The sequence below is a fragment of the Cololabis saira genome, unplaced genomic scaffold, assembly GCF_033807715.1.
Source record: "Cololabis saira isolate AMF1-May2022 unplaced genomic scaffold, fColSai1.1 scf062, whole genome shotgun sequence".
Taxonomy (NCBI): domain Eukaryota; kingdom Metazoa; phylum Chordata; class Actinopteri; order Beloniformes; family Belonidae; genus Cololabis; species Cololabis saira.
Window position 1 is genome coordinate 62858 of NW_026906226.1, and position 27585 is coordinate 90442.

The 27585-nt window shown below is 40.6% G+C and overlaps 1 protein-coding gene across 1 annotated transcript; it reads right to left on the reverse strand.

Moving 5' to 3' along the window:
* Positions 1-2784: 2784 nt before the first annotated feature.
* Positions 2785-3999, reverse strand: LOC133436707 (uncharacterized). Its single transcript, XM_061717237.1, has 5 exons — positions 3895-3999; positions 3715-3784; positions 3398-3501; positions 3035-3307; positions 2785-2916 (listed from the first exon to the last, which is right to left on the reverse strand). Exons 1-5 carry the CDS (start codon positions 3997-3999, stop codon positions 2785-2787), a joined length of 684 nt encoding a protein of 227 aa, XP_061573221.1.
* Between the last annotated feature and the right edge of the window lie 23586 nt (positions 4000-27585).

Here is a 27585-nt window from a genome sequence, read left to right on the forward strand (position 1 = left end):
ATCTTAGGCCTCTGAGAACGCATAACAGCAAATTCAGTAAAATTTAAGACTTTAATGAAACAATGCACTTTAGTCAGGAGGAGTGACTTGTCCCGCTAGTGAAGACATCAGACCTCTGGCCATCTGAATATATAAAGCAGCAAAATTTTACTAAGAGGAAGACTTTAAGTGAGATCATGCATGTTACTGAATATGGAAGCATATGAGGGCTTATATCATTTTCAAATGATGCCTCAGCAAATAGTTACCAATACTCAATTTTAAATCTAGAATGTGAAAATTTAAATGCATTTGCAGAAATGCTTTTTCATTTTAAGAATGTGGCTGCATTTTTTGACTCAAAAATCAAATCAATAATATTTAATCCAATTTGCATTTACATTTTTTTGTATTTTATTTTGAAAATTAAATCTCAAACGTCTTTTTATTTTTAATTTGAATAAATAACAAGAATAAGCAGCCTTGAAGAATAAAATTAAAATGCAAATCAGATTATATATTATTAATTTGATTTTAGAGTCAAACAATGCAGCCACATTCTTAAAATGAAAAAGCATTTCCGCAAAAATGCATTTTAATTTGAAAATAGGCCCTCATGTGCTTCCATAACTGAACCGTACTTTTGCAGGTGGAGAACAGCAGGGGGTTTCTAGCTCATCCGAACTACAGGAGACTCCGGTCAGAGGTGATACAAACGGCTGATGACAGATGAGAAGAAACAGTGAATTAAACTGTGGACAATTTATTTAATTTGATGTATTTTGTAAGTGAGAGAGGTGCAAATGTTCAGTGTTATACAGATAAAATCTGAATCAGGTAACTCACCGTCTTGGGCTTAGGAGAAGTCTTGCGATCCACACGCAAGTTCGTGGTGCTGAACTGTCCAGCGGGGGGAAGTGGGGGGAAGCACTCCTCCCGAAAGACAAAACACTCCTCCTGAAAAACAAAACAGGTTGACTTCTGATTACAATCTGTCCTGTAAGAAAAAAAACAAACCAAAGAATGATAAATACATCCTCAAGGAATATTATTTAAATATTAACCTGCGGTTGAACCATCCCAGGTTGAGGAGAACCTGTGGATCTGCGAGGTTCCCTTGGGTGGCTCACCTGTTACCAATGAAAATGTATTTTAAGTGTAATCTGCATCATCAAATAAAATATCAATTAAACTTGAATCATTAAAATTACAAAATGCACTTTTGATAGTTATATGAGAGGAACCATAGTGTTACTGCTCTTAAAACATCTAAATAATTGTTATTATAAATATTATTGCACCTTTTGGCAAACATTAGCCCTATGAACAAATTCTAAACTAATAGAAGAGGGGGAACGGCATACCGTCACAGCAGGGGAGGTTAGGCCTAAAGGCTCGTCCTCGTCCGAACTCCAGAACAATCCGGATGGGGATGTTCCAACCTTCTGAGAAGATGTCATAACATACATATTAAACTTTAGGCAGTGAGGACAGTCTAGACATCTCTGGGCAGAGTGAGCTGCGAATCCCCAGCATGTGTCATTTGTGATTAGAAGTAACATACCTTGTTCACTGGAGAACGGAAGCAGCGACGATACTTTCCCTTGGCTTGGGACGAGGACGCAACCTATAGCATGAAATAAATCAAAATACTTCAAGTCACATCGTTACAGTGAAACAACAATATACATTACAATTATATTTATAGATAGCATAGTTTATTTGAAGACTATTATTATAGTTTATATGACTTTAAAAAATATAGATGTAAAATTAACAGTCAGTAATAAAAAAGGTAACACTGGATAAAATGCCCTCCATCAAGACATAAAAGTTTGACACTGACCTTCTTGGGCTTAGGCGAAGGCTTGAAGTCCGCCAGGCAAGACAGGTGAGAAGGAGAGACTTTCTCCATAGCACGTAGGGCGGTGCTGCTGAAGAAGACGGGGTTCAGTGGGAAAAAGCACTCCTCCTCCTATAAAAAAATAACACAGAAAATCTTCTAATTACATCTTTTTTTTTCTAATTCAAAAAGTAATATTTGAAAAGCCATAAACGAAGCACAAACCTGTGGTTGAGCTGTCCTCCACTGGAATGACAGAAAGCATTGCATTTTATTAAAAAAATAAAAACATTGCAACCTTCATTAATATCACATTAAACATTGTATAAATCACATCACACCATCATACCGTATATTAAGTCTCAAGCACACATAATATGCATCAATTACCTTGTCTTCCTGACCAACTACCGTCCACCGAGACGGATCAGGGGTAGTTGATTCAGGACGAGGGGAAGCTGGAGCAGGAGAACTCTCCCTCACAACCGCTTTAGGAAGGACCTTCCTAAGTGGAGGTGATGGCCTGGGAGAGACTCGCAAGACTGGTGGTGGTGGTGGTGGTGGTGGTGTCCTAAGTTGCTCTGTAGCAGCAGATGAGAGCAACTCAGCGAGGATAGCCATCCCGAAACGATCACTCAGGTGGACCTGCAGAAATAAGCAAAGAAAAAAACAAAAAGGTTTTACTTTCATTTAGCATCTGCCGTGTACTGAAGTCTTAATGGCAACAACAAAGAACTACAAATCAGACTTTTGTTCCACACACAGACATTGTACTTACACCATCATAGCTCCAAAGCGCCAGATTGCTCAGGGGGAAATGCTCCGTAGCGGAGAAGAAGTACTTCACACCTTGAAAAAGAGAAAAAAATAAATTAATTAATCTTCATGTTATACATACATGTATTATGACTTTATATGAGATGCTACACATTTAATTCATGCTTTTTATGCAAGATATTTTCTCAATTAGCTGTATGAAACTCAAATATTTTCCACATACCCATACGAGCAGCCACACGTCGATATTCCTGACGCAGGTGATCCTGGTAGTGAGGGTCACAAGTCAGGCGGGGTGGAAAGTCGACAACAAAAACCTGTAGAACACAAAACCTGATCATTAATAAGAAAATTACACTTTCACTAAAAGTCCCACACAGTCCATATAATGAAATCATCCAATCAACAATAATAAGATAAGAAAGAAAAGCTTACCTTAGGCCAGCGGTTGCCAATGGATTGGAGGAGTTTGGCAAAGTCGTTGGCAGCGTTAGCAATGGTGTTGCGAGTCAGGTCGTTGCTGGGAGCCAGTAGACATACGGCCTCAGGAGTACGAGGAACTACGGCGTTTAGGACCTCGGTACGGAGCTGAGACGCACTGGCCCCCGGAGTCGACATGATGCCAAAGGACAGGTCTTGAGTCTTTGGCATCTGGACAAAACCATCTACAATGGCGCGTAGATGGGAGTCCCCGACAATCAGAACAAGCTGCAAAAATAATAGCATTTCATTCGCATGAAAATCATGAAGACATCAAACGATCAATTATTTTCTTCCAACAGTCAATATATATATTACCTTCTTGTCCGGGGACTCAGGCGGCATGATCAATTTGTTTGGCCGCCCTGTGAAGGGGGAAATTGACCAATGGAGCACTCTGTGGCGTCGCCCGGAGCCATGGCCTGTTTAGAAAAAGATGGAACATGAGACGATTAAAGAGGGATTTCATACCTGTAAAAATCCTACAACAATCACTCTTTACTAGCAGTGAAAACATGCAAGAATGAAAGACAGTTAACAAGCTCTTAGCAGAAATGTATAGTAAGAATACATAATTATTATATTTGATATAATAAAAATTAATTCAATTAATAATAAAACAGCTGAATACTCACGTGCACAAAAGTCGGCACGCGCTTCATCCTCTGACCAGGGCCGTTTGGCTGGGAGTGTGAAACCAGCCGACTAATGACAAATAAGAAACAGATTAAACTTAACTGGACGGTGTAAACGTGTCTCAGTGAAGAGACTGAGTTGTTTAAATGAGTGTTTGTGTCATTTCTGGTCATACATACGTTGTTCACTGGATAGAGGGAGCTCTGGGGGGGGTCTGGCTCATCGACCTTCTCCTTTCTCCAGCGCTCCGCCTGGGCCTGGGACCTCTTTCCCTTTCTCGGCATCCTGAAAGAAAAAAAGAAATCCCTCCAAACAAAAGGGTGTTAAGCCTAAACTAAAACCTAACCTAAACAAGTTATTCTACTCAGTACACGATATAGTTAATATATAGTGTATAATAATATAATAGCTAACAGTACACAAGGTTATAATACGTAAATGTGCGTGAGAGGAGTTGAGGCGGAGAGGGAGATTAGAAAGAGGTGGCGATTAGTTAGAGGGGGAGAGGGAGGGGGAGAGGGAGGAGGAGAGGGAGATGAGGTAAAGATGAGTTAGGGATGAGTTAGGGATGAGTTAGGGATGAGTTAGAGAGATGGGGTTAGAGATGAGTTAGAGATGGGGTTAGGGAGAGATGAGTCAACTAGGACTGGAGCTCAGGAAGCTGCAATGAAAAGACAGATGTACATTAGTTAGGTAGCTACCAATAACATTAACAACTACATTATACATCTTAACATGTCATGTCTGTGGTTAAATTGATCTATTCCTCAACACAAGGCTGTGTGTGTGTGTGTGTGTGTGTGTGTGTGTGTGTGTGTGTGTGTGTGTGTGTGTGTGTGTGTGTGTGTGTGTGTGTCTCTCAGTACGTTTACATGCAGCAAAGATGGGATTTCTGATCGTATCAGATAACGACATGCAGAAGATCGGATAACTTGTCTGAGTTTACCTGCTGTTCAGAGATCAGATAACTGGCCAGAGTGAACCCCCCCCCAGATTAAATTCGAGCATGTGCAGACTGCAATATTTATTCTCTTATTGTGGAGGAGAAGAAAACACTTCCGGTTACCTCACTTCACGTAACTTAACCATGGATCTATAATATTAACGAATTTAACGGACTCTGGGAAAATCCCAAAACAGATAAATAAGCAAACTATGCTCTCTACAGGTCTTAAAATGCTACTGCAAACGCAGGTTATAACAGTTCCAATACACCTTTTTTTCCCCTTTTTTCCTTCAAATTCCTTGGATAGAACCTTTAACATCCTTGGATTTTTTTTTCTCAACATTTCGACTTTTTTCTCGACATTTTGACTATTTCCTCGACATTTTGACTTTTTTTCCTCGACATTTTGACTTTTTCCTCGACATTTTGACTTTTTTTCTCAACATTTTGACTTTTTTTCTCAACATTTTGACTTTTTTTCTCAACATTTTGACTTTTTTTCTCAACATTTTGACTTTTTTTCTCAACATTTTGACTTTTTTCTCAACATTTTGACTTTTTTCTCAACATTTCGACTTTTTTCTCAACATTTTGACTATTTCCTCGACATTTCAACTTTTTTTCTCAACATTTCGACTTTTTTGACTATTTCCTCGACATTCTGACTTTTTTCTCAACATTTTGACTTTTTTCTCGACATTTTGACTTTTTTCTCGACATTTTGACTTTTTTCCTCGACATTTTGACTTTTGCCTCGACATTTCGCCTTTTTTTCGCCTTTTTTCCTTCAAATTCTGCCTTTTTTTCGCCTTTTTTCCTTTTTTGACAATCACCCCTCATGCCTACAGGTGCGCAGGTGATGTAATAACAACCTCCACCCACACATACATACACACACAGGGTCGGCAGCCATCTTAGATTCAGAGTCTAAAATGATAGACTAAATGGCTGCCACATCCCACATGTGGATGAAAAATGTACCTGTAACTCATCAAAAATGATCAAAAATGATCTGAAACCGCGCTAAATAAGTACTGTCTTATGTTTTGACCGTGTAGAAAGCATACTGAGTCCAAAAACCGCCAGGAACCGCGAGTAACCGCGCCTGCAGCCACATCCGCCTAAGCGTGATTTTTAGTCCCGCGTTACACCGACGCAGAACCTACGGCGTAAGGTCTGCGTCGATGTAACGCGGGACCATAAATAGGCATACTTAGAGCAGACGCGGGAACAATTGGCCGCGATTCTTTTTAAAAATAAGACATTTAATGGCACATAATGTTCTTTCACTGCATTTATAAAAAGAAATTAACAATACCCGCGTTTATACTTGCATTTAATCAACTTTCGGAATATACTTAAGGGTTAACCTGGGCCGAAATCAAGTCCACAGGTTACCAAAAACACTAAATAATATTAAATATACTCCTTACCTGGTCCACGTTAACGTCGGTCTGCGAGCAGGTTTAATCCAAAGTTGAATTCAGCAGTATTTAGCTTTGACAGCAGTATCCTTCGGGCTCGGAAACTCGAAAGGGGCGTGGCACTGCGGCGCGACGGAATTTATAGAGAATGACACGTGACTTGGTCCGACCAATAGCATTGCTTCATTAATCTGGTTTAAAAAAAAAAAAAATTATAAAATATAACTAAAAAACCAAGCCTTACTTTATCAAAAAAAGAATATATACCTGTTATTACCAGAGCAATTATAAATAATATAAATTATATATAAATAATATAGGCTGGGACTCAATTAAAAAAAAATATTGGAATTAATTACAGGCTTTGCAATTAACTAATTGCAATTATTCACAATTTGATCGCATATCAATTTTAGACTTGAGAACTTAACACTTAAAGGTTTAATTTGCAAGTTTATTTATATAGCACAATTCAATCAATCAATCAATCAATCAATCAATCAATCAATCAATCAATCAATCAATCAATTCATATTTATTTCGAGCAATGGTATTTTAAAATCACTATATCCTCTCAAGTTCTCTCATGAACTGTGAAAAAGTCTTTTATGTTACTTGGTAGTAATTTGTTGAATGCTTTAAATAGGATTATTGACGTATAATATTTTACAAGATCATGGAATTTTAATAGTTTTGACTGAATTAACAAAATATTAGTGTGTTCTAGAAATCTAACCTTGTGAATAATTAGAACTGCTCGTTTCTGTAATGTGACTAATGGATTAATTGTGCATTAGTAAATGTTTTTTAACTGTGCAATACTTCTCCCGGACTCTGTGCAATATTCCTACATATGTTGTCATCTGTAAAAAAACGATTCAAATGCACCTTAACCTTTTTTTATATTTTTTTGTATTACTTATATTTCTTATATTTCTTATTGCTTTATATTTCTTATTGTTTGCACTACTGCTATTTGTCTTGCACTGGAGAGGTGATGCTGCTTCAAATCTCACAGTACCCAGGTACACTGACAATAAAGTATTCTGATTCTGAGGTGCGATTTAAAGGAGCTGACAGTTGGAGCAGACCTCAGGTCTACAGGAAGTTTGTTCCACCGGTGAGGAGCAGAATGACTGAATGCTGCCTCACCTCGGGCCTTTCTCAATACCAAGAACGCAAAGTATAGACTTTTTGTTCTTACAAGTCGTTCTTGGAAGAATGAACTCTCAAGAACACGAGCACACGAACAGTTTGAGACGATGCGTTCTTGCTGGTATTGCGCATTACCCGAGGCCTCCTGGGCTTTATCATCCAAAATAGTTGGTTTTGCTATATGTACACATTATATATAATACACACACACACACACACACACACACACACACACACACACACACACACACACACACACACACACACACGTGTATATATATATATATATATATATATATATATATATATATATATATATATATATATATAAACAAATAAATAAACAAAACAGTCAATATACAATACTCTGATGCGCTGATGTAGGCTGCCACAAGTGTATACTAACAATGTAATGCCTATTTTTAATAAAGCAGCAACAATATCCTTTCATAGTACATGTTATTTATTCTAATTTGTTTAGTTTAAGTGCTTTTAAGTCTCACGAGCCAAGAATTTTCTGTACATCACGACGCAACGGCGGGGAAAAAAAACCCGGTAAAAGTTATTGTTTGTGGATCGCGTTATTTAATAGTATTTAAGAGAGCAAATTGAATTGCATTGTTGGCAAATATGGAGCGGCAACCATATCAGCTATCGTCACCATCGGCAGCTTCACTGGGAGCAGAAGAGGAGGCTGCTGAGCTGAGGAGGAGTCTGGAGCTGAGAAGAGCCAGGAGGACTCTGGAAAGACGTTGCGCTATTATTAAAATAATTAAAGCTGTGTACGTTCAGGCTTTCGTTCTTCAGGCTTTCTTGTTGCCGCGGCAACCAGAGCTCAGCTGCTGAGTCATTCAGCCAGAACTGGTCACATGACTCAATCAGAACAGACTTCATATACTTGGAACCTGGAAAATGGAGAAATCTGAACCCTGACCTTTTGACCTTAACTGATCCCCAGTCCTGCTGGGAACAGGTTGATATATATATATATATATATATATATATATATATATATATATATATATATATATATATATATATATATATATATATATATATATATATATATATATATATATATATATATATATAAATAAATAAATATCAAAATAATTATCTAAGAATTGTAAGAAAAGTTTTAATGGAAAAAAAGCTCTGTTTTGTGAATTAACCAGATGATTATATCAGAATTCCGAGAAAAGTTTAATAAAAAAATATGCTCTGTTTTTTCTTAGTTAACCAGATAATTATCTCAGAATTCTGAGAAAAACTTAAATACGAATGACAGCTGGTCGTGGTGTATTGCTGAAATATTAATATTTAATTCTATGAAAGCAGGCTCTTTGCCACTCTTTGCGGGTAGATCTATATATTGCAACTTAGAAAAGGTGGTATTGTCCGTCTAGAGACTCAGTCAGTCAGTTAGAGCAGAGCAGACTGGTGGCTCAACAGTAGTGTTGCTGTTCCTGATCTCAGAGGCTGAGGGTTCGAGTCTGTTCTGTGCAGAAATTATTGTCTGTATTTTTTTTCCCGGTATTAGCGGCATATAATCTTTTTTGTGAGAGCCTCAATGATTTGCAGTTTTCTATGTATCAAAAAAATATAATATATATATATATAATAATATAAGAAGAGGAGGAGGAAGAAGAGGAAGAGGATGAGGAGGAAGAGGAGGAGGAAGAAGAGGAAGAGGAGAAGGAGGAAGAAGAGGAAGAGGAGGAGGAGGAGGAGGAAGAAGAGGAAGAGGAGGAGGAGGAGGAGGAAGAAGAGGAAGAGGAGGAGGAGGAGGAAGAAGAGGAAGAGGAGGAGGAGGAGGAGGAGGAAGGAAGAGGAGGAGGAGGAAGAAGAGGAAGAGGAGGAGGAGGATATATATATATATATATATATATATATATATATATATATATATATATATATATATATATATATATATATATATATATATATGCACATCATCCATGTCTCTGTATGTCAAACCATTCAAAAGATATTGGACTATAACGTATCGGCCAATCAGAAGAAAGGGCGGGGCTAATTTGCACCAATGAGGGTCAGGGACTCGATACTTAGTCCAATGACACCACCCATGACTCTGTATGTCAAACCATTCAAAAGATATTGGACTATAACGTATCGGCCAATCAGAAGAAAGGGCGGGGCTAATTTGCAACAATGAGGGTCAAGGACTCGATACTTAGTCATTTGACACCACCCATGTCTCTGTATGTCAAACCATTCAAAAGATATTGGACTATAACGTATCGGCCAATCAGAAGAAGGGGCGGGGCTAATTTGCACCAATGAGGGTCAGGGACTCGATACTTAGTCATTTGACACCACCCATGTCTCTGTATGTCAAACCATTCAAAAGATATTGGACTATAACGTATCGGCCAATCAGAAGAAGGGGCGTGGCTAATTTGCACCAATGAGGGTCAGGGACTCGATACTTGGTCATTTGACACCACCCATGTCTCTGTATGTCAAACCATTCAAAAGATATTGGACTATAACGTATCGGCCAATCAGAAGAAGGGGCGTGGCTAATTTGCACCAATGAGGGTCAGGGACTCCATACTTAGTCATTTGACACCACCCATGTCTCTGTATGTCAAACCATTCAAAAGATATTGGACTTTAACGTATCAGCCAATCAGAAGAAGGGGCGGGGCTAATTTGCACCAATGAGGGTCAGGGGCTCGATACTTAGTCATTTGATACCACCCGTGACACTCTATGTCAAACCATTCAAAAGATATTGGACTATAACGTATCGGCCAATCAGAAGAAGGGGCGGGGCTAATTTGCACCAATGAGGGTCAGGGGCTCGATACTTAGTCATTTGACACCACCCATGTCTCTGTATGTCAAACCATTCAAAAGATATTGGACTTTAACGTATCAGCCAATCAGAAGAAGGGGCGGGGCTAATTTGCACCAATGAGGGTCAGGGGCTCGATACTTAGTCATTTGATACCACCCGTGACACTCTATGTCAAACCATTCAAAAGATATTGGACTATAACGTATCGGCCAATCAGAAGAAGGGGCGGGGCTAATATGTATATATAATATACAAATGTAAATATTTATATGTATAATAATAATAATATACATATATATCCCATGAACCTGTCCCCAGCAGGACTGGGGATCATGTAAGGTCAGGGTTCAGATTCCTCCATTATCCAAGGTAAAGTATTATGAAGTCTGCATTGAGTGGGTCATGTGACTAGTTCTGGGTCACATGACCCGGAAGTATGGTAGTGTATATTGTATTGGAATGACTCAGCTAGTATTTTGGATTTGACAAGCCTCAAATAACTTCACCTTGTAATCAAACTGTAGCTCCTAGCAGAAAAACAAAGACATCGTGAGAGAGACAGAACCCGGAAGATTCTGACAATCTTAATTTCATTCAGATATTCCTTAAAATGTGTAAGTAACGGCAATTCGAAAACAAAAATGAGATTTTTTTGAAGAATTTTTTTTTTAACATTGCAGTGAATGGAGAAGGAGACAGGAATTGGCATGGCTCTTAGTCTCCCCGTTTAAATTTTGTGCACACCACGCCTGTCAAAGTCACATTTTAAGAATACCAAAATGTATGTCTACATTCTGACCAAAAATGATCTGTCCAGCTTTTACGGTTCGGCCGTGAGGTCGAGTTACAAATAAAAATTATGGTCATTTTTTCAGGGTTCTGCTCACTCTGATCAATTCGAACCTCCACTCTAGATTTGAAAAAGGGGGTTTTTTAGTCCTCGCTTGAAGGCTCATATCTTGAAAAGTGTACATTTTAGGAAAAAACAGTCCGGGGTTTAGAGAGAGAAGAGAAGTTTTCCTCCGTTTTGAAGTTTGAATGACGTTTCTACGTGCAAGTATGAGAAAGATACGTGACTTGGAAAAAAGGTGAATTTTGTCTTTTTTTTCTCAACATTTTCCCATCCGCTTTGAATGGCGCCATTGAAATGCATGGGAAAACAGTTCCCCATTAGTTTGGAAATTTGGAAATGTTTTTGCACTTCGTGCAAAAACTATTCGTGCCATCGTTCTGAAAATCCAGAGGACTGTAGTTAAATTCAGGGCCTACAACTTTCTAAATCGGTTCAGAATTTTTCGAGTAACGGTATGCGAGTGGTGAGGCCCCAAAGTTCACGCAATGCGTTCCGGATGGGGCAAAAAGCGCACGTTTGTGCACGTTGCGCAAAAACGTGCACGCCAATCGCTTATAAAAGTCATACCAATTGATTCCCGATTAAGTCGCACGTTTCTACGTTTTTACTTTTTGAGTTTTCTCAAAGCTGTGCGACTAGTTACGCGCCGAAGTTTATACGGAAGAATATGGAATAAATAATAAGCCTGAGCAATAGTATTAGTGCCTCGTGCTGCGCACGAGGCACTCCTCCTCCATTGAGCTTGCGCATCTCAATGGAGGAGGCGTGCCACGTGGCGCAGCCGTGGCACTAACTAGACCAAAATTCCCGGGAAATTTTGAAGTGCCACGGACTACTGCCGGATGATCGCGGGATGCACCCATGAAGGTCAAGGACTCGATACTTCGTCATTTGACACCACCCATGTCTCTGTATGTCAAACCATTCAAAAGATATTGGACTATAACGTATCGGCCAATCAGAAGAAGGGGCGGGGCTAAATTGCACCAATGAGGGTCAGGGACTCGATACTTAGTCATTTGACACCACCCATGTCTCTGTATGTTAAACCATTCAAAAGATATTGGACTATAACGTATCGGCCAATCAGAAGAAGGGGCGGGGCTAATTTGCACCAATGAGGGTCAGGGACTCGATACTTGGTCATTTGACACCACCCATGTCTCTGTATGTCAAACCATTCAAAAGATATTGGACTATAACGTATCGGCCAATCAGAAGAAGGGGCGTGGCTAATTTGCACCAATGAGGGTCAGGGACTCCATACTTAGTCATTTGACACCACCCATGTCTCTGTATGTCAAACCATTCAAAAGATATTGGACTTTAACGTATCAGCCAATCAGAAGAAGGGGCGGGGCTAATTTGCACCAATGAGGGTCAGGGACTCGATACTTAGTCATTTGACACCACCCATGTCTCTGTATGTCAAACCATTCAAAAGATATTGGACTTTAACGTATCAGCCAATCAGAAGAAGGGGCGGGGCTAATTTGCACCAATGAGGGTCAGGGGCTCGATACTTAGTCATTTGACACCACCCATGTCTCTGTATGTCAAACCATTCAAAAGATATTGGACTTTAACGTATCAGCCAATCAGAAGAAGGGGCGGGGCTAATTTGCACCAATGAGGGTCAGGGACTCGATACTTAGTCATTTGACACCACCCATGTCTCTGTATGTCAAACCATTCAAAAGATATTGGACTTTAACGTATCAGCCAATCAGAAGAAGGGGCGGGGCTAATTTGCACCAATGAGGGTCAGGGGCTCGATACTTAGTCATTTGATACCACCCGTGAGTCTCTATGTCAAACCATTCAAAAGATATTGGACTATAACGTATCGGCCAATCAGAAGAAGGGGCGGGGCTAATATGTATATATAATATACAAATGTAAATATTTATATGTATAATAATAATAATATACATATATATCCCATGAACCTGTCCCCAGCAGGACTGGGGATCATGTAAGGTCAGGGTTCAGATTCCTCCATTATCCAAGGTAAAGTATTATGAAGTCTGCATTGAGTGGGTCATGTGACTAGTTCTGGGTCACATGACCCGGAAGTATGGTAGTGTATATTGTATTGGAATGACTCAGCTAGTTTTTTGGATTTGACAAGCCTCAAATAACTTCACCTTGTAATCAAACTGTAGCTCCTAGCAGAAAAACAAAGACATCGTGAGAGAGACAGAACCCGGAAGATTCTGACAATCTTAATTTCATTCAGATATTCCTTAAAATGTGTTAGTAACGGCAATTCGAAAACAAAAATGAGATTTTTTTGAAGAATTTTTTTTTTAACATTGCAGTGAATGGAGAAGGAGACAGGAATTGGCATGGCTCTTAGTCTCCCCGTTTAAATTTTGTGCACACCACGCCTGTCAAAGTCACATTTTAAGAATACCAAAATGTATGTCTACATTCTGACCAAAAATTATCTGTCCAGCTTTTACGGTTCGGCCGTGAGGTCGAGTTACAAATAAAAATTATGGTCATTTTTTCAGGGTTCTGCTCACTCTGATCAATTCGAACCTCCACTCTAGATTTGAAAAAGGGGGTTTTTTAGTCCTCGCTTGAAGGCTCATATCTTGAAAAGTGTACATTTTAGGAAAAAACAGTCCGGGGTTTAGAGAGAGAAGAGAAGTTTTCCTCCGTTTTAAAGTTTGAATGACGTTTCTACGTGCAAGTATGAGAAAGATAGGTGACTCAGAAAAAAGGTGATTTTTTTTTTTTTTTAACCTTCACCGGACATTTCACACCCACAGTGTGAAATGCTGCCCCATACAAATACATGGGAAAATCTTCCCCATTAGTTTGGAAATTTGGAAATGTTTTTGCACTTCGTGCAAAAACTATTCGTGCCATCGTTCTGAAAATCCACAGGACTGTAGTTAAATTCAGGGCCTACAACTTTCTAAATCGGTTCAGAATTTTTCGAGTAACGGTGTGCGAGTGGTGAGGCCCCAAAGTTCACGCAATGCGTTCACGATGGGGCAAAAAGCGCACGTTTGTGCACGTTGCGCAAAAACGTGCACGCCAATCGCTTATAAAAGTCATACCAATTGATTCCCGATTAAGTTGCACGTTTCTACGTTTTTACTTTTTGAGTTTTCTCAAAGCTGTGCGACTAGTTACGCGCCGAAGTTTATACGGAAGAATATGGAATAATAATAATAAACTAGACAAAATTCCCGGGAAATTTTGAAGTGCCACGGACTACTGCCGGATGATCGCGGGATGCATCCATGAAGGTCAAGGACTCGATACTTGGTCATTTGACACCACCCATGACTCTCTATGTCAAACCATTCAAAAGATATTGGACTATAACGTATCGGCCAATCAGAAGAAGGGGCGGGGCTAATTTGCACCAATGAGGGTCAGGGACTCGATACTTAGTCATTTGACACCACCCATGTGTCTGTATGTCAAACCATTCAAAAGATATTGGACTTTAACGTATCGGCCAATCAGAAGAAGGGGCGGGGCTAATTTGCACCAATGAGGGTCAGGGACTCGATACTTAGTCATTTGACACCACCCATGTCTCTGTATGTCAAACCATTCAAAAGATATTGGACTATAACGTATCGGCCAATCAGAAGAAGGGGCGGGGCTAATTTGCACCAATGAGGGTCAGGGACTCGATACTTAGTCATTTGACACCACCCATGTCTCTGTATGTCAAACCATTCAAAAGATATTGGACTATAACGTATCGGCCAATCAGAAGAAGGGGCGTGGCTAATTTGCACCAATGAGGGTCAGGGACTCGATACTTAGTCATTTGACACCACCCATGTCTCTGTATGTCAAACCATTCAAAAGATATTGGACTATAACGTATCAGCCAATCAGAAGAAGGGGCGGGGCTAATTTGCACCAATGAGGGTCAGGGGCTCGATACTTAGTCATTTGACACCACCCATGTCTCTGTATGTCAAACCATTCAAAAGATATTGGACTTTAACGTATCAGCCAATCAGAAGAAGGGGCGGGGCTAATTTGCACCAATGAGGGTCAGGGGCTCGATACTTAGTCATTTGATACCACCCGTGACACTCTATGTCAAACCATTCAAAAGATATTGGACTATAACGTATCGGCCAATCAGAAGAAGGGGCGGGGCTAATATGTATATATAATATACAAATGTAAATATTTATATGTATAATAATAATAATATACATATATATCCCATGAACCTGTCCCCAGCAGGACTGGGGATCATGTAAGGTCAAAAGGTCAGGGTTCAGATTCCTCCATTATCCAAGGTAAAGTATTATGAAGTCTGCATTGAGTGGGTCATGTGACCAGTTCTGGGTCACATGACCCGGAAGTATGGTAGTGTATATTGTATTGGAATGACTCAGCTAGTTCTTCGGATTTGACAAGCCTCAAATAACTTCACCTTGTAATCAAACTGTAGCTCCTAGCAGAAAAACAAAGACATCGTGAGAGAGACAGAACCCGGAAGATTCTGACAATCTTAATTTTATTCAGATATTCCTTAAAATGTGTTAGTAACGGCAATTCGAAAACAAAAATGAGATTTTTTTGAAGAAAACTTCATTTAACATTAGAGTCAATGGAGACAGAGGCAGGATTTGGCGTGACTCTTGGCTCCCCCGTTAAAATTTTGTGCACACCACGCCTGTCAAAGTCACATTTTAAGAATACCAAAATGTATGTCTACATTCTGACCAAAAATGATCTTTCTAGCTTTTACGGTTTGCCCGTGAGCTCGAGTTACAAATAAAAATTATGTTCATTTTTTGAAAGTCTCTCGCACTCTGATCAATTAGAACCGCACTGAAGATTTGACAAAAAAGTGATTTCCAGTCCTCGCTTGAGGGCTCATATCTTGAAAAGTGTACATTTTAGGAAAAAACAGTCCGGGGTTTGGAGAGAGAAGAGAAGTTTTCCTCCGTTTTGAAGTTTGAATGACGTTTCTACGTCCAAGTATGAGAAAGATACGTGACTCGGAAAAAAGGTGAATTTTGTCTTTTTTTTCTCAACATTTTCCCATCCGCTTTGAATGGCGCCATTGAAATGCATGGGAAAACAGTTCCCCATTAGTTTGGAAATTTGGAAATGTTTTTGCACTTCGTGCAAAAACTATTCGTGCCATCGTTCTGAAAATCCAGAGGACTGTAGTTAAATTCAGGGCCTACAACTTTCTAAATCGGTTCAGAATTTTTCGAGTAACGGTATGCGAGTGGTGAGGCCCCAAAGTTCACGCAATGCGTTCCGGATGGGGCAAAAAGCGCACGTTTGTGCACGTTGCGCAAAAACGTGCACGCCAATCGCTTATAAAAGTCATACCAATTGATTCCCGATTAAGTCGCACGTTTCTACGTTTTTACTTTTTGAGTTTTCTCAAAGCTGCGCAACTAGTTACGCGCCGAAGTTTATACGGAAGAATATGGAATAAATAATAATAAATAACTAGACAAAATTCCCGGGAAATTTTGAAGTGCCACGGACTACTGCCGGATGATCGCGGGATGCACCCATGAAGGTCAAGGACTCGATACTTGGTCATTTGACACCACCCATGACTCTCTATGTCAAACCATTCAAAAGATATTGGACTATAACGTATCGGCCAATCAGAAGAAGGGGCGTGGCTAATTTGCACCAATGAGGGTCAGGGACTCCATACTTAGTCATTTGACACCACCCATGTCTCTGTATGTCAAACCATTCAAAAGATATTGGACTTTAACGTATCAGCCAATCAGAAGAAGGGGCGTGGCTAATTTGCACCAATGAGGGTCAGGGACTCGATACTTGGTCATTTGACACCACCCATGTCTCTGTATGTCAAACCATTCAAAAGATATTGGACTATAACGTATCGGCCAATCAGAAGAAGGGGCGTGGCTAATTTGCACCAATGAGGGTGAGGGACTCCATACTTAGTCATTTGACACCACCCATGTCTCTGTATGTCAAACCATTCAAAAGATATTGGACTTTAACGTATCAGCCAATCAGAAGAAGGGGCGGGGCTAATTTGCACCAATGAGGGTCAGGGACTCGATACTTAGTCATTTGCCACCACCCATGTCTCTGTATGTCAAACCATTCAAAAGATATTGGACTTTAACGTATCAGCCAATCAGAAGAAGGGGCGTGGCTAATTTGCACCAATGAGGGTCAGGGACTCGATACTTAGTCATTTGACACCACCCATGTCTCTGTATGTCAAACCATTCAAAAGATATTGGACTTTAACGTATCAGCCAATCAGAAGAAGGGGCGGGGCTAATTTGCACCAATGAGTGTCAGGGGCTCGATACTTAGTCATTTGATACCACCCGTGAGTCTCTATGTCAAACCATTCAAAAGATATTGGACTATAACGTATCGGCCAATCAGAAGAAGGGGCGGGGCTAATATGTATATATAATATACAAATGTAAATATTTATATGTATAATAATAATAATATACATATATATCCCATGAACCTGTCCCCAGCAGGACTGGGGATAATGTAAGGTCAGGGTTCAGATTCCTCCATTATCCAAGGTAAAGTATTATGAAGTCTGCATTGAGTGGGTCATGTGACTAGTTCTGGGTCACATGACCCGGAAGTATGGTAGTGTATATTGTATTGGAATGACTCAGCTAGTTCTTCGGATTTGACAAGCCTCAAATAACTTCACCTTGTAATCAAACTGTAGCTCCTAGCAGAAAAACAAAGACATCGTGAGAGAGACAGAACCCGGAAGATTCTGACAATCTTAATTTTATTCAGATATTCCTTAAAATGTGTTAGTAACGGCAATTCGAAAACAAAAATGAGATTTTTTTGAAGAAAACGTTATTTATTATGGGAGTCAATGGAGAGAAAGACAGGATTTGGCATGGCTGTTAGTCTCCCCGTTCAAATTTTGTGCACACCACACCTGTCAAAGTCACATTTTATGAATCACAAAACCTATGTCTATATTCTGACCAAAAATGATCTGTCTACCTTTTACGGTTTGGCCGTGAGGTCGAGTTACAAATAAAAATTATGATCATTTTTTTAAAGTCTCTCGCACTCTGATCAATTAGAACCGCACTGAAGATTTGACAAAAAAGTGATTTCCAGTCCTCGCTTGAGCGCTCATATCTTGAAAAGTGTACATTTTAGGAAAAAACAGTCCGGGGTTTAGAGAGAGAAGAGAAGTTTTCCTCCGTTTTGAAGTTTGAATGACCTTTCTACGTGCAAGTATGAGAAAGATAGGTGACTCAGAAAAAAGGTGATTTTTTTTTTTTTAACCTCATCCCACACACAGTGTGAAATGCTGCCCCATACAAATACATGGTCCCCATTAGTTTGGAAATTTGGAAATGTTTTTGCACTTCGTGCAAAAACTATTCGTGCCATCGTTCTGAAAATCCACAGGAATGTAGTTAAATTCAGGGCCTACAACTTTCTAAATCGGTTCATAATTTTTCGAGTAACGGTGTGCGAGTGGTGAGGCCCCAAAGTTGACGCAATGCGTTCCGGATGGGGCAAAAAGTGCACGTTTGTGCACGTTGCGCAAAAACGTGCACGCCAATCGCTAATAAAAGTCATACCAATCGATTCCCGATTAAGGCGCACGTTTCTACGTTTTTACTTTTTGAGTTTTCTCAAAGCTGCGCAACTAGTTACGCGCCGAAGTTTATACGGAAGAATATGGAATAATAATAAATAAATAAATAAGCCTGAGCAATAGTATTAGTGCCTCGTGCTGCGCACGAGGCACTCCTCCTCCATTGAGCTTGCGCATCTCAATGGAGGAGGCGTGCCACGTGGCGCAGCCGTGGCACTAACTAGACAAAATTCCCGGGAAATTTTGAAGTGCCACGGACTACTGCCGGATGATCGCGGGATGCACCCATGAAGGTCAAGGACTCGATACTTAGTCATTTGACACCACCCATGACTCTCTATGTCAAACCATTCAAAAGATATTGGACTATAACGTATCGGCCAATCAGAAGAAGGGGCGGGGCTAATTTGCACCAATGAGGGTCAGGGACTCGATACTTAGTCATTTGACACCACCCATGTCTCTGTATGTCAAACCATTCAAAAGATATTGGACTATAACGTCTCGGCCAATCAGAAGAAGGGGCGTGGCTAATTTGCACCAATGAGGGTCAGGGACTCCATACTTAGTCATTTGACACCACCCATGTCTCTGTATGTCAAACCATTCAAAAGATATTGGACTTTAACGTATCAGCCAATCAGAAGAAGGGGCGGGGCTAATTTGCACCAATGAGGGTCAGGGACTCGATACTTAGTCATTTGACACCACCCATGTCTCTGTATGTCAAACCATTCAAAAGATATTGGACTTTAACGTATCAGCCAATCAGAAGAAGGGGCGGGGCTAATTTGAACCAATGAGGGTCAGGGACTCGATACTTAGTCATTTGACACCACCCATGTCTCTGTATGTCAAACCATTCAAAAGATATTGGACTTTAACGTATCGGCCAATCAGAAGAAGGGGCGGGGCTAATTTGAACCAATGAGGGTCAGGGACTCGATACTTAGTCATTTGACACCACCCATGTCTCTGTATGTCAAACCATTCAAAAGATATTGGACTTTAACGTATCAGCCAATCAGAAGAAGGGGCGTGGCTAATTTGCACCAATGAGGGTCAGGGACTTGATAGTTAGTCATTTGACACCACCCATGTCTCTGTATGTCAAACCATTCAAAAGATATTGGACTATAACGTATCGGCCAATCAGAAGAAGGGGCGTGGCTAATTTGCACCAATGAGGGTCAGGGCCTCGATACTTAGTCATTTGACACCACCCATGCCTCTGTATGTCAAACCATTCAAAAGATATTGGACTTTAACGTATCGGCCAATCACAAGAAGGGGCGGGGCTAATATGTATATATAATATACAAATGTAAATATTTATATGTATAATAATAATAATATACATATATATCCCATGAACCTGTACCCAGCAGGACTGGGGATCATGTAAGGTCAAAAGGTCAGGGTTCAGATTCCTCCATTTTCCAGGTTATATTACATGAAGTCTGTAATGACTGGGTGATGTGACCAGGTCTGGGTCAGTCTAATCAGTACACCTGAGCTCTGGTTGTTAGGGGCAACAAGAACCTGATACAGAGGGAGCGGGAATGACAGCTAGATTTTCTGTTGTGACAAACCTGAAATCACTCCACCTTGCGGTCAAACCGTAGCTCTTAGCAGAAATATGAAAACACCGTGAGAGACGGAGAACCCAGAACATTCTGTCAATCTTATTTTCATTCAGATATTCCTTAAAATGTGTTAGTAACGGCAATTCGAAAACAAAAATGAGATCTTTTTTAAGAAAATGTTTTTTAACATGGGAGTCAATGAACAGCGAGACAGGAATTGGCGCGTCTGTTGGGCCCCCCGTTAAAATTTTGTGCACACCACGCCTGTCAAAGTCACATTTTATAAATCACAACACCTATGTCTATATTCTGACCAAAAATGATCTGTCTACCTTTTACGGTTTGGCCGTGACCTCGAGTTACAAATAAGAAATCATGTTTTTTTTTCAGTGTAACTACACTCTAGCAAACTGACTCCCGTGCTCTAGATTTGAAAAAAAGTGATTTCCAGACCTCGCTTGAGGGCTCATATCTTGAAAAGTGTACATTTTAGGAAAAAACAGTCCGGGGTTTGGAGAGAGAAGAGAAGTTTTCCTCCGTTTTGATGTTTGAATGACGTTTCTACGTCCAAGTATGAGAAAGATACGTGACTCGGAAAAGAGGTGAATTTTGTCTTTTTTTCTCAACATTTTCCCATCCGCTTATAATGGCGCCATTGAAATGCATGGGAAAATCTTCCCCATTAGTTTGGAAATTTGGAAATGTTTTTGCACTTCGTGCAAAAACTATTCGTGCCATCGTTCTGAAAATCCACAGGACTGTAGTTAAATTCAGGGCCTACAACTTTCTAAATCGGTTCAGAATTTTTCGAGTAACGGTGTGCGAGTGGTGAGGCCCCAAAGTTCACGCAATGCGTTCCGGATGGGGCAAAAAGTGCACGTTTGTGCACGTTGCGCAAAAACGTGCACGCCAATTGCTTATAAAAGTCATACCAATCGATTCCCGATTAAGGCGCACGTTTGTACGTTTTTACTTTTCGCGTTTTCTCAAAGCTGCGGGACTAGTTACGCGCCAAAGTTTTTACGGAAGAATATATAATAATAATAAGCCTGAGCAATAGTAAGAGTGCCTCGTGCTGCGCACGAGGCACTCCTCCTCCATTGAGCTTGCGCATCTCAATGGAGGAGGAGTGCCACGTGGCGCAGCCGTGGCACTAACTAGACCAAAATTCCCGGGAAATTTTGAAGTGCCACGGACTACTGCCGGATGATCGCGATTTGGCAGCTACCCTGGGGGACTCCACAGTCCAATGACTTACTATGCGATAAGGCACCTTTTAAAATAAACTTTTTGTGACCTTTCAGACAGATAGCTCTTAAACCATTGAATTGCAGAAAAATTAAAACCATAATTAATGAGTTTAGAAATTAAAATGTCATGCTCAATCACATCAAAGGCAGCACTGAAGTCAAGCAATGCTGTTCCCACAAGCATCGAGTCATCAATTGATGTTAACCAGTTATTGGACATCTGTGTCATTGCAGTGCAGTTGGAGTGGCCAGACCTATAAGCATGTTGGAACATTGTTGTTAAATCATTGTAAGAAAAGTAATCTTGTACTTGCTTGAATACTATCATCTCCAATAATTTACTGAGAACAGGTAAAATACTTATAGGCCTACTATTTGGACCGCAGAAAGTTGATTTTGTATATTTGGGTAAAGGAATGATCTAACCCTCCTTCCAAAGTTTAGGACACACACCACTAATCAGACACCTGTTGAACATGTGACAGAGAAGCTTCGAAATTACCGCAGCAGATGATCTCAATAGCCTATTGTCCAAGTTGTCCATTCCAGCAGACCCACCAACAGTCAAAGATTTCAGCAGCAATTCCACCCGCAAAACACTGACCAGATGACATTCAAAATGACATAACTTGTTTTTCATAATTAATTTTTTTATCAGCTCATCTGAGTTAGTATCAACAGTACAATGCATTTTCTCTCTGAGTTTAGAACCCTTGTTAACAAAATAATCCTTGAAATAATTTGCAATCTGAGTTGGCTTATTTAAATAAACTCCATTCAGTTCAACAAAAGAGGTACAGGTAGATTTTTTCCCCATAATTTCATTAAGTACATTCCATAATTTCTTACTGTCCGTACCACAGTCAGAAATTCTTTTCTGATAGAAGTTTTTTCTTTTTGACTCTGTTCACTTTGGTCACATGATGCCTTTGTATACAATAAAGTTTTCTGTCCACAAGAGAACCCGAGAGAACAGCAACCTTCTTAGTCCTTTGAGCCATTAAACTCTTTAATTCAGAATCAATCCAAGGAGCACTTTTGGCTTTAACTGTAAACTTTTTTAACTGAGCATGACTGTTAACAACTCTCAATAGCACATACTTAATGTTATCCAGCTCAGTGAGAAAATTATCCTCATTGAATGTCTTATAAGTTCTTTTTACCATAATATTGGGACAGGCTTTAGGACGCTTTTTTCTCCTGGAGACAGCCACACAGTTATGGTCACTAAACTGGTACAAAAACAGGTGTGGAGCACATATCAGGGGTATTAGTGAAAATATGATGGATACATTTTGATGTTGGAGATCTAGCAGTGTTAATAGAAATTCTTGTAGGTTGATAAATTAATTGGGATAAACCACACATCAGTCATATATTTAAGCTTGTTCTTGAGAGCACACTCATCAGATAGCCAATCAATGTTCAGATCACCCATCCAGTACATCTCTCCGTTTTCTTCAGTCACTTTATCTAGCATATTACATAATGCATTTAAATATTCTATCCTGACACTAGGTGGCCTGTAACAACATCCAACAAGTATTGGTTTTAAATAGGGGAGATGTACCTGCAGCCATAACACTTCAACATCATCAACCATCAAGTCATGTCTCAATTTAACAGGATAATGGTCATGTATTAGAATGGCCACACCTCCAAACCTATTTCTATCATGTCTATAAATTGAATAGCCACTTATAGAAACTTCTGAATTGTTTATAAAACTGTCCAGGTTTCAGAAATTGCAAGAATATCTATATTGTTCAATTGCAAAAATAAAGAAAGGTCTTGGATTTTATTCCTCAAACTACATGTTAATATGTGCAAGGACTAAGCCTGAGGGTAGTTTGTTTATACCAGTCATCTTATCACATACCTCAAGTTGTTAAATCATCATCACATTCATCAGACATATTGATCCAGCTCTGAAAGTTCATGGATAAGCGGTGTATTTGCAACCTCTGGGTTTCCATTAAGCTTAATGTAGATCTTACAGGTGGCAGTCCAGGTGGCTTGTATTTTGTTATCCTTCCTCAGAACACGTGCTTGGCGGGCAATGTAGGCGTTTCTCCTCGTCAGGTGATCATTTAGATATACACTAGAGCACTTCAGCTTCCGGCCTTGCTTCAGGACATCCACCTTTCGTTTTCTGAGGATTGTGTGTGTTTCCCTGAAGAGTTCATGCACACCTATGGACGTGTGTGTGTGTGTGTGTGTGTGTGTGTGTGTGTGTGTGTGTGTGTGTGTGTGTGTGTGTGTGTGTGTGTGTGTGTGTGTGTGTGTGTGTGTGTGTCAGAGAGTAGAGCTAGTGAGTGTGTGTCTGTGTTTGAGTGACTGAATGAGTGAGTCTATGCATGTACTCTGCATGTAGAGTAAAAACTGTGGGAGTATGATGATAATGTATGGAAGAAAGTGGAAAAATCTTGAAGGCTTGGAGCTTGAAGTGAGCGATGACATCATTGCACATGTGCGTGTGTCTGTATCCATTTGCCCAGATGATAATCATATGGTCAAACAACAGTTAATCCAATACATTTAGAAATTAAATTATATAATAATCATCAATAACACCTCTATTGTATGGAACACCAGGACAAAACCAGTACTGTACAAACATGTTTATTAAATGTCAAATATTCAACAAAGTAAACAACTCTGATTCAAGTAAATTGTTCTGCATAACATTTTACATATGTCTTTAAGTAGTATATGGTTTTACACAATATTAATCTTGAAGTGAATTAAGCTTAAGATAATATTTCAAAAATATAAAAATTATGCAAGAATGAAATTACAGATGCATTCAAAATTGTATGGGTGCAGACAAGATCATTGTGCTAATAATACAATTGTAATTTAGATCATCAAAAGGTAAGTAATAATCATGTGGACAACATTCATTAAGAACATAAAGATAAAACAATATAATGCAGTTAAGTGTATGATCATAAAAACATGTCAAGAATTTAATTTTGAGAGAATTGAAGCCTTACAATGCAGAACAAAAGAATAGAGAAGTCTGGGTCAATCTACCATGATTGGTCAGACCAAGAGCCTCTCATTAAAATATCAAAAACCGAACTGTTATTGTGACAATTAAAGTTGGAAATATGGACAATAGACTTCCATTCACAACAGATGTGAGGACAAAATAAGTCCTGAGTCCTTTACAAGGATTGAGACTCACAGAGGTCAAAGGTCCACATCAAAACCAGTGAGGATCCCTCTGTCTGATGGGCATTCATGTGGCAGCAGAATGTCTTTGGACAGTGCAGAGCAGTGGTCATCTTCCTCTTTCCTGAATACACAAAAGCAGAGATATCAGCACAACATACATCATAGTTATTTCTGAATTTAAATTCAGTATACAAATTAGCCTTACAATTGCTCACACACCAGGACAATAGAAAATCTTACCTCTGTGTGGTTGCTGCATCAATAGAGTTGTCTCCAGAGCTGCTGTTGTCACTTGGTCTGCTACCTGGATCTGTTGTAGCCCTGATTTGGAAACAAAGAAATAATCAATAAGTTGTAGTTTTCAAAGCAAGTGAATCATCAAGAAGAAAGCTGCATACATTGGCAGAGCATCTGGCTGATGAGCACCTGCCTGAGACGCATTGAACTGCTGCTGTGGCCCCTTGGACACATGTTGGACCGTCTAGGAAGTCTCGCTGATGCAGCAGAGTGCTGCTACATTGCTGCAGCTCTTCCCATGACCAACCGCAGGTCATCCATGGCTCTACTGGCTCCTGCTGCTCCTGGACCCCTTCCTGTAGCCAGCCCAGGTATGCCTGATCCTGGCTGTACACCAAAGGAGAATGAAAACAACTTTATACATGTGGGTTGAAAAGTTTTTTTAACATAAGATTAAAAAACTTCAAAGAAATGTGAGCATTGAAAAGTCAAATCAAACTATCTAACAGTATACTCACCTCTGTCTGTAAGTGCACCTTGCCTGCATCCTCAGTGGCTCTGTAAGTACAACTGACAACATTACACCTGCAGGGGGACTATTCACCCATAGCTAGGACAGCGGTTGACAGGCACCAGGGTTTATCCACACAGTGGTGGCCCTGACGCCGTGTCTCTGGGGCCCGCTGCTGCTCCGAGATCCCCTGCAGTTTAGCCTGGGACCGTGAGGTACCCAGTTTCCGTGTGTGGCCCCGGGGAGGCACTGCAGGAGTCTTGGTAGTGGAGAGGCTTTGTACTGGCAGGAGGAAGCTAACTAAGTCAGCTTCTTCTTTTCACCCTCCATTCAGAAGGCTAGCCAGCGGCAGAAGCAGTGAGCAGAGAGCAGCACAATGCAGCAACATGCACTAGCTCCAAGCACCACACTACTGCACTAGACGCTTCACACATACCCTGTGTTAGCACACAGCAGTGTGTGCCAACACACACACACAGACGCACACACACGCGCACACACACACACACACACACACACACACACACACACGCAGACAGACGCACACGCAGACAAACACAGATGACAGACATACACAAAAACAGATAAACAGAGAGGGGGTGCTAGAGAGGGAAAGGTGGGGAAGGAAGAGAGAAGGGGAGGGAATGAGAAGGATGTGGATGAAAATACTTACCGTATACCTACCATTTCATCTGGGCTGGGCACCTTTTCCGAATTAAACAACATACCTACAAGGGCTCTTTTCCACAATAAAAGACCACAAGAGGAAACCTTTCTCAACCCAAAACCACCATGAGTTGGACCCCAGGCCATATTCACCATAAGCATCCAGATACCAAAAGAAAATAACACAATGAACCACAAGAACTACCCTAACAACAACTACCCTAACAACAACAACAGGCCATCTTGCTCAACCCCAACCACCATCAACAACAAGCTGTGAACTCTGCCAAAGAGTACTTCACAGATGACTTGGACCCGAGGCCACATTCCCCACAGGCATCCAGACACAACACCACTAAAGCAAAACGACTTCACTTAGAAGACAAGCCTCCCGCTTCTGGCGAAGTCAAAACACAGTACACCGGATCGTGATAACTGTGATACGATTGCAGCACACCTGATTGAAGGCAACATTGTGGTTGCGATATGTAAATATGATCAATCAGTGTCCGCTTTTCGGTCGTTGCAGCGGAAACAAGCTGGCTATAGCCATTGGACCGAAACAACTCCCATATGGCTTTCTTCCCTTTGGAGAGCAAGTCTTCATTGAAGTCTCCACAAACCACTACAGGCTGGCAACCCATCATCTCTAAAGTGTCCAAGAGGCTTTGCATGTTTGCAAGAAACACGTCAAGTTGGATATTTGGTGGTCTGTACACAGTGGCTATCAATGCTCTGACAGGACCCTCAACCTTGACGACGGCGAATTCAAGGTCGGGCACATTTTGAATGTACCGTCGGGCCTCTGCTTGTAGACAGCTCCTGTAGTACACTGCAACTCCACCTCCATCTTTCATAGCCATATCCGCTCTGTTAGAATATGAGACATTTCTGTTGCGCGCAAACATCTCATATCCCTCCAGCTGGAAGTCTGGAGAAACAAATGATCCCGACAGATGGGATTCAGTGATGCACAGGACATCAGCAAGTCTGAATTCATGGTGGGACCTGATGTCCTCCATGTGCGACGGAAGTCCTTGACAATTGTGATGGACTATTGTCAAAGTTGGACCAGTGTGGTCTGCGGTCTTGACAAAGTGCAAAAGCGGTCTTGCACTCTCGAATGAGGCGTGACTCATAGTCTCCATCGCTGTGGTGATTTTAGGATTCGCATAGATCTTCTTTTCTTCAAAGTCTCTGATCCATAGTCCTTGAAGTGAGGTCGTCCGGCTCAGGGCGACATAGGCCATTCCGGGTTCAAAAATGTGCTTCAAGGACACCACAGCAGACTGCACAGTCATGCCTTGCACTTTATGAGCTGTACAGCCGAAGGCCAGCTTCATCGGGAACTGCCGTCGAACCATCCCCCTTATGCTCGTGCTTTCCTCGAACCTTTCCACGTACACCAAGTTATCCTCCGCCCCTTGAATCTTCTTGCGGAATTTCTGGCCTGCCGTGGGATTATCCAATTCGAGTCCAATGAGCTTGACCACAGTCAGTCCGTCTTCGGTGGTGGTGACAATGTTGGCAATTGTTCCAAAAGTGCCATTTACAATCCCGTCCTCAATATCGAGATTCCTGATCACCATGACTCGTGCTCCTTGAGCCGCTTGCAGGTTGTCAGGTAAATCC

What these genes read in the sequence shown, in the direction of transcription:
- LOC133436707 (XM_061717237.1), bottom strand. Translation starts at nt 3,999, where the DNA reads ATGCCGAGAAAGGGAAAGAGGTCCCAGGCCCAGGCGGAGCGCTGGAGA. An exon ending in GCGTGCCGACTTTTGTGCAC is followed by an intron (nt 3,502 to 3,714) that starts GTGAGTATTCAG and finishes TTTTCTAAACAG; the next exon opens with GCCATGGCTCCGGGCGACGC. An exon ending in TTGGCAACCGCTGGCCTAAG is followed by an intron (nt 2,917 to 3,034) that starts GTAAGCTTTTCT and finishes TGTGTTCTACAG; the next exon opens with GTTTTTGTTGTCGACTTTCC.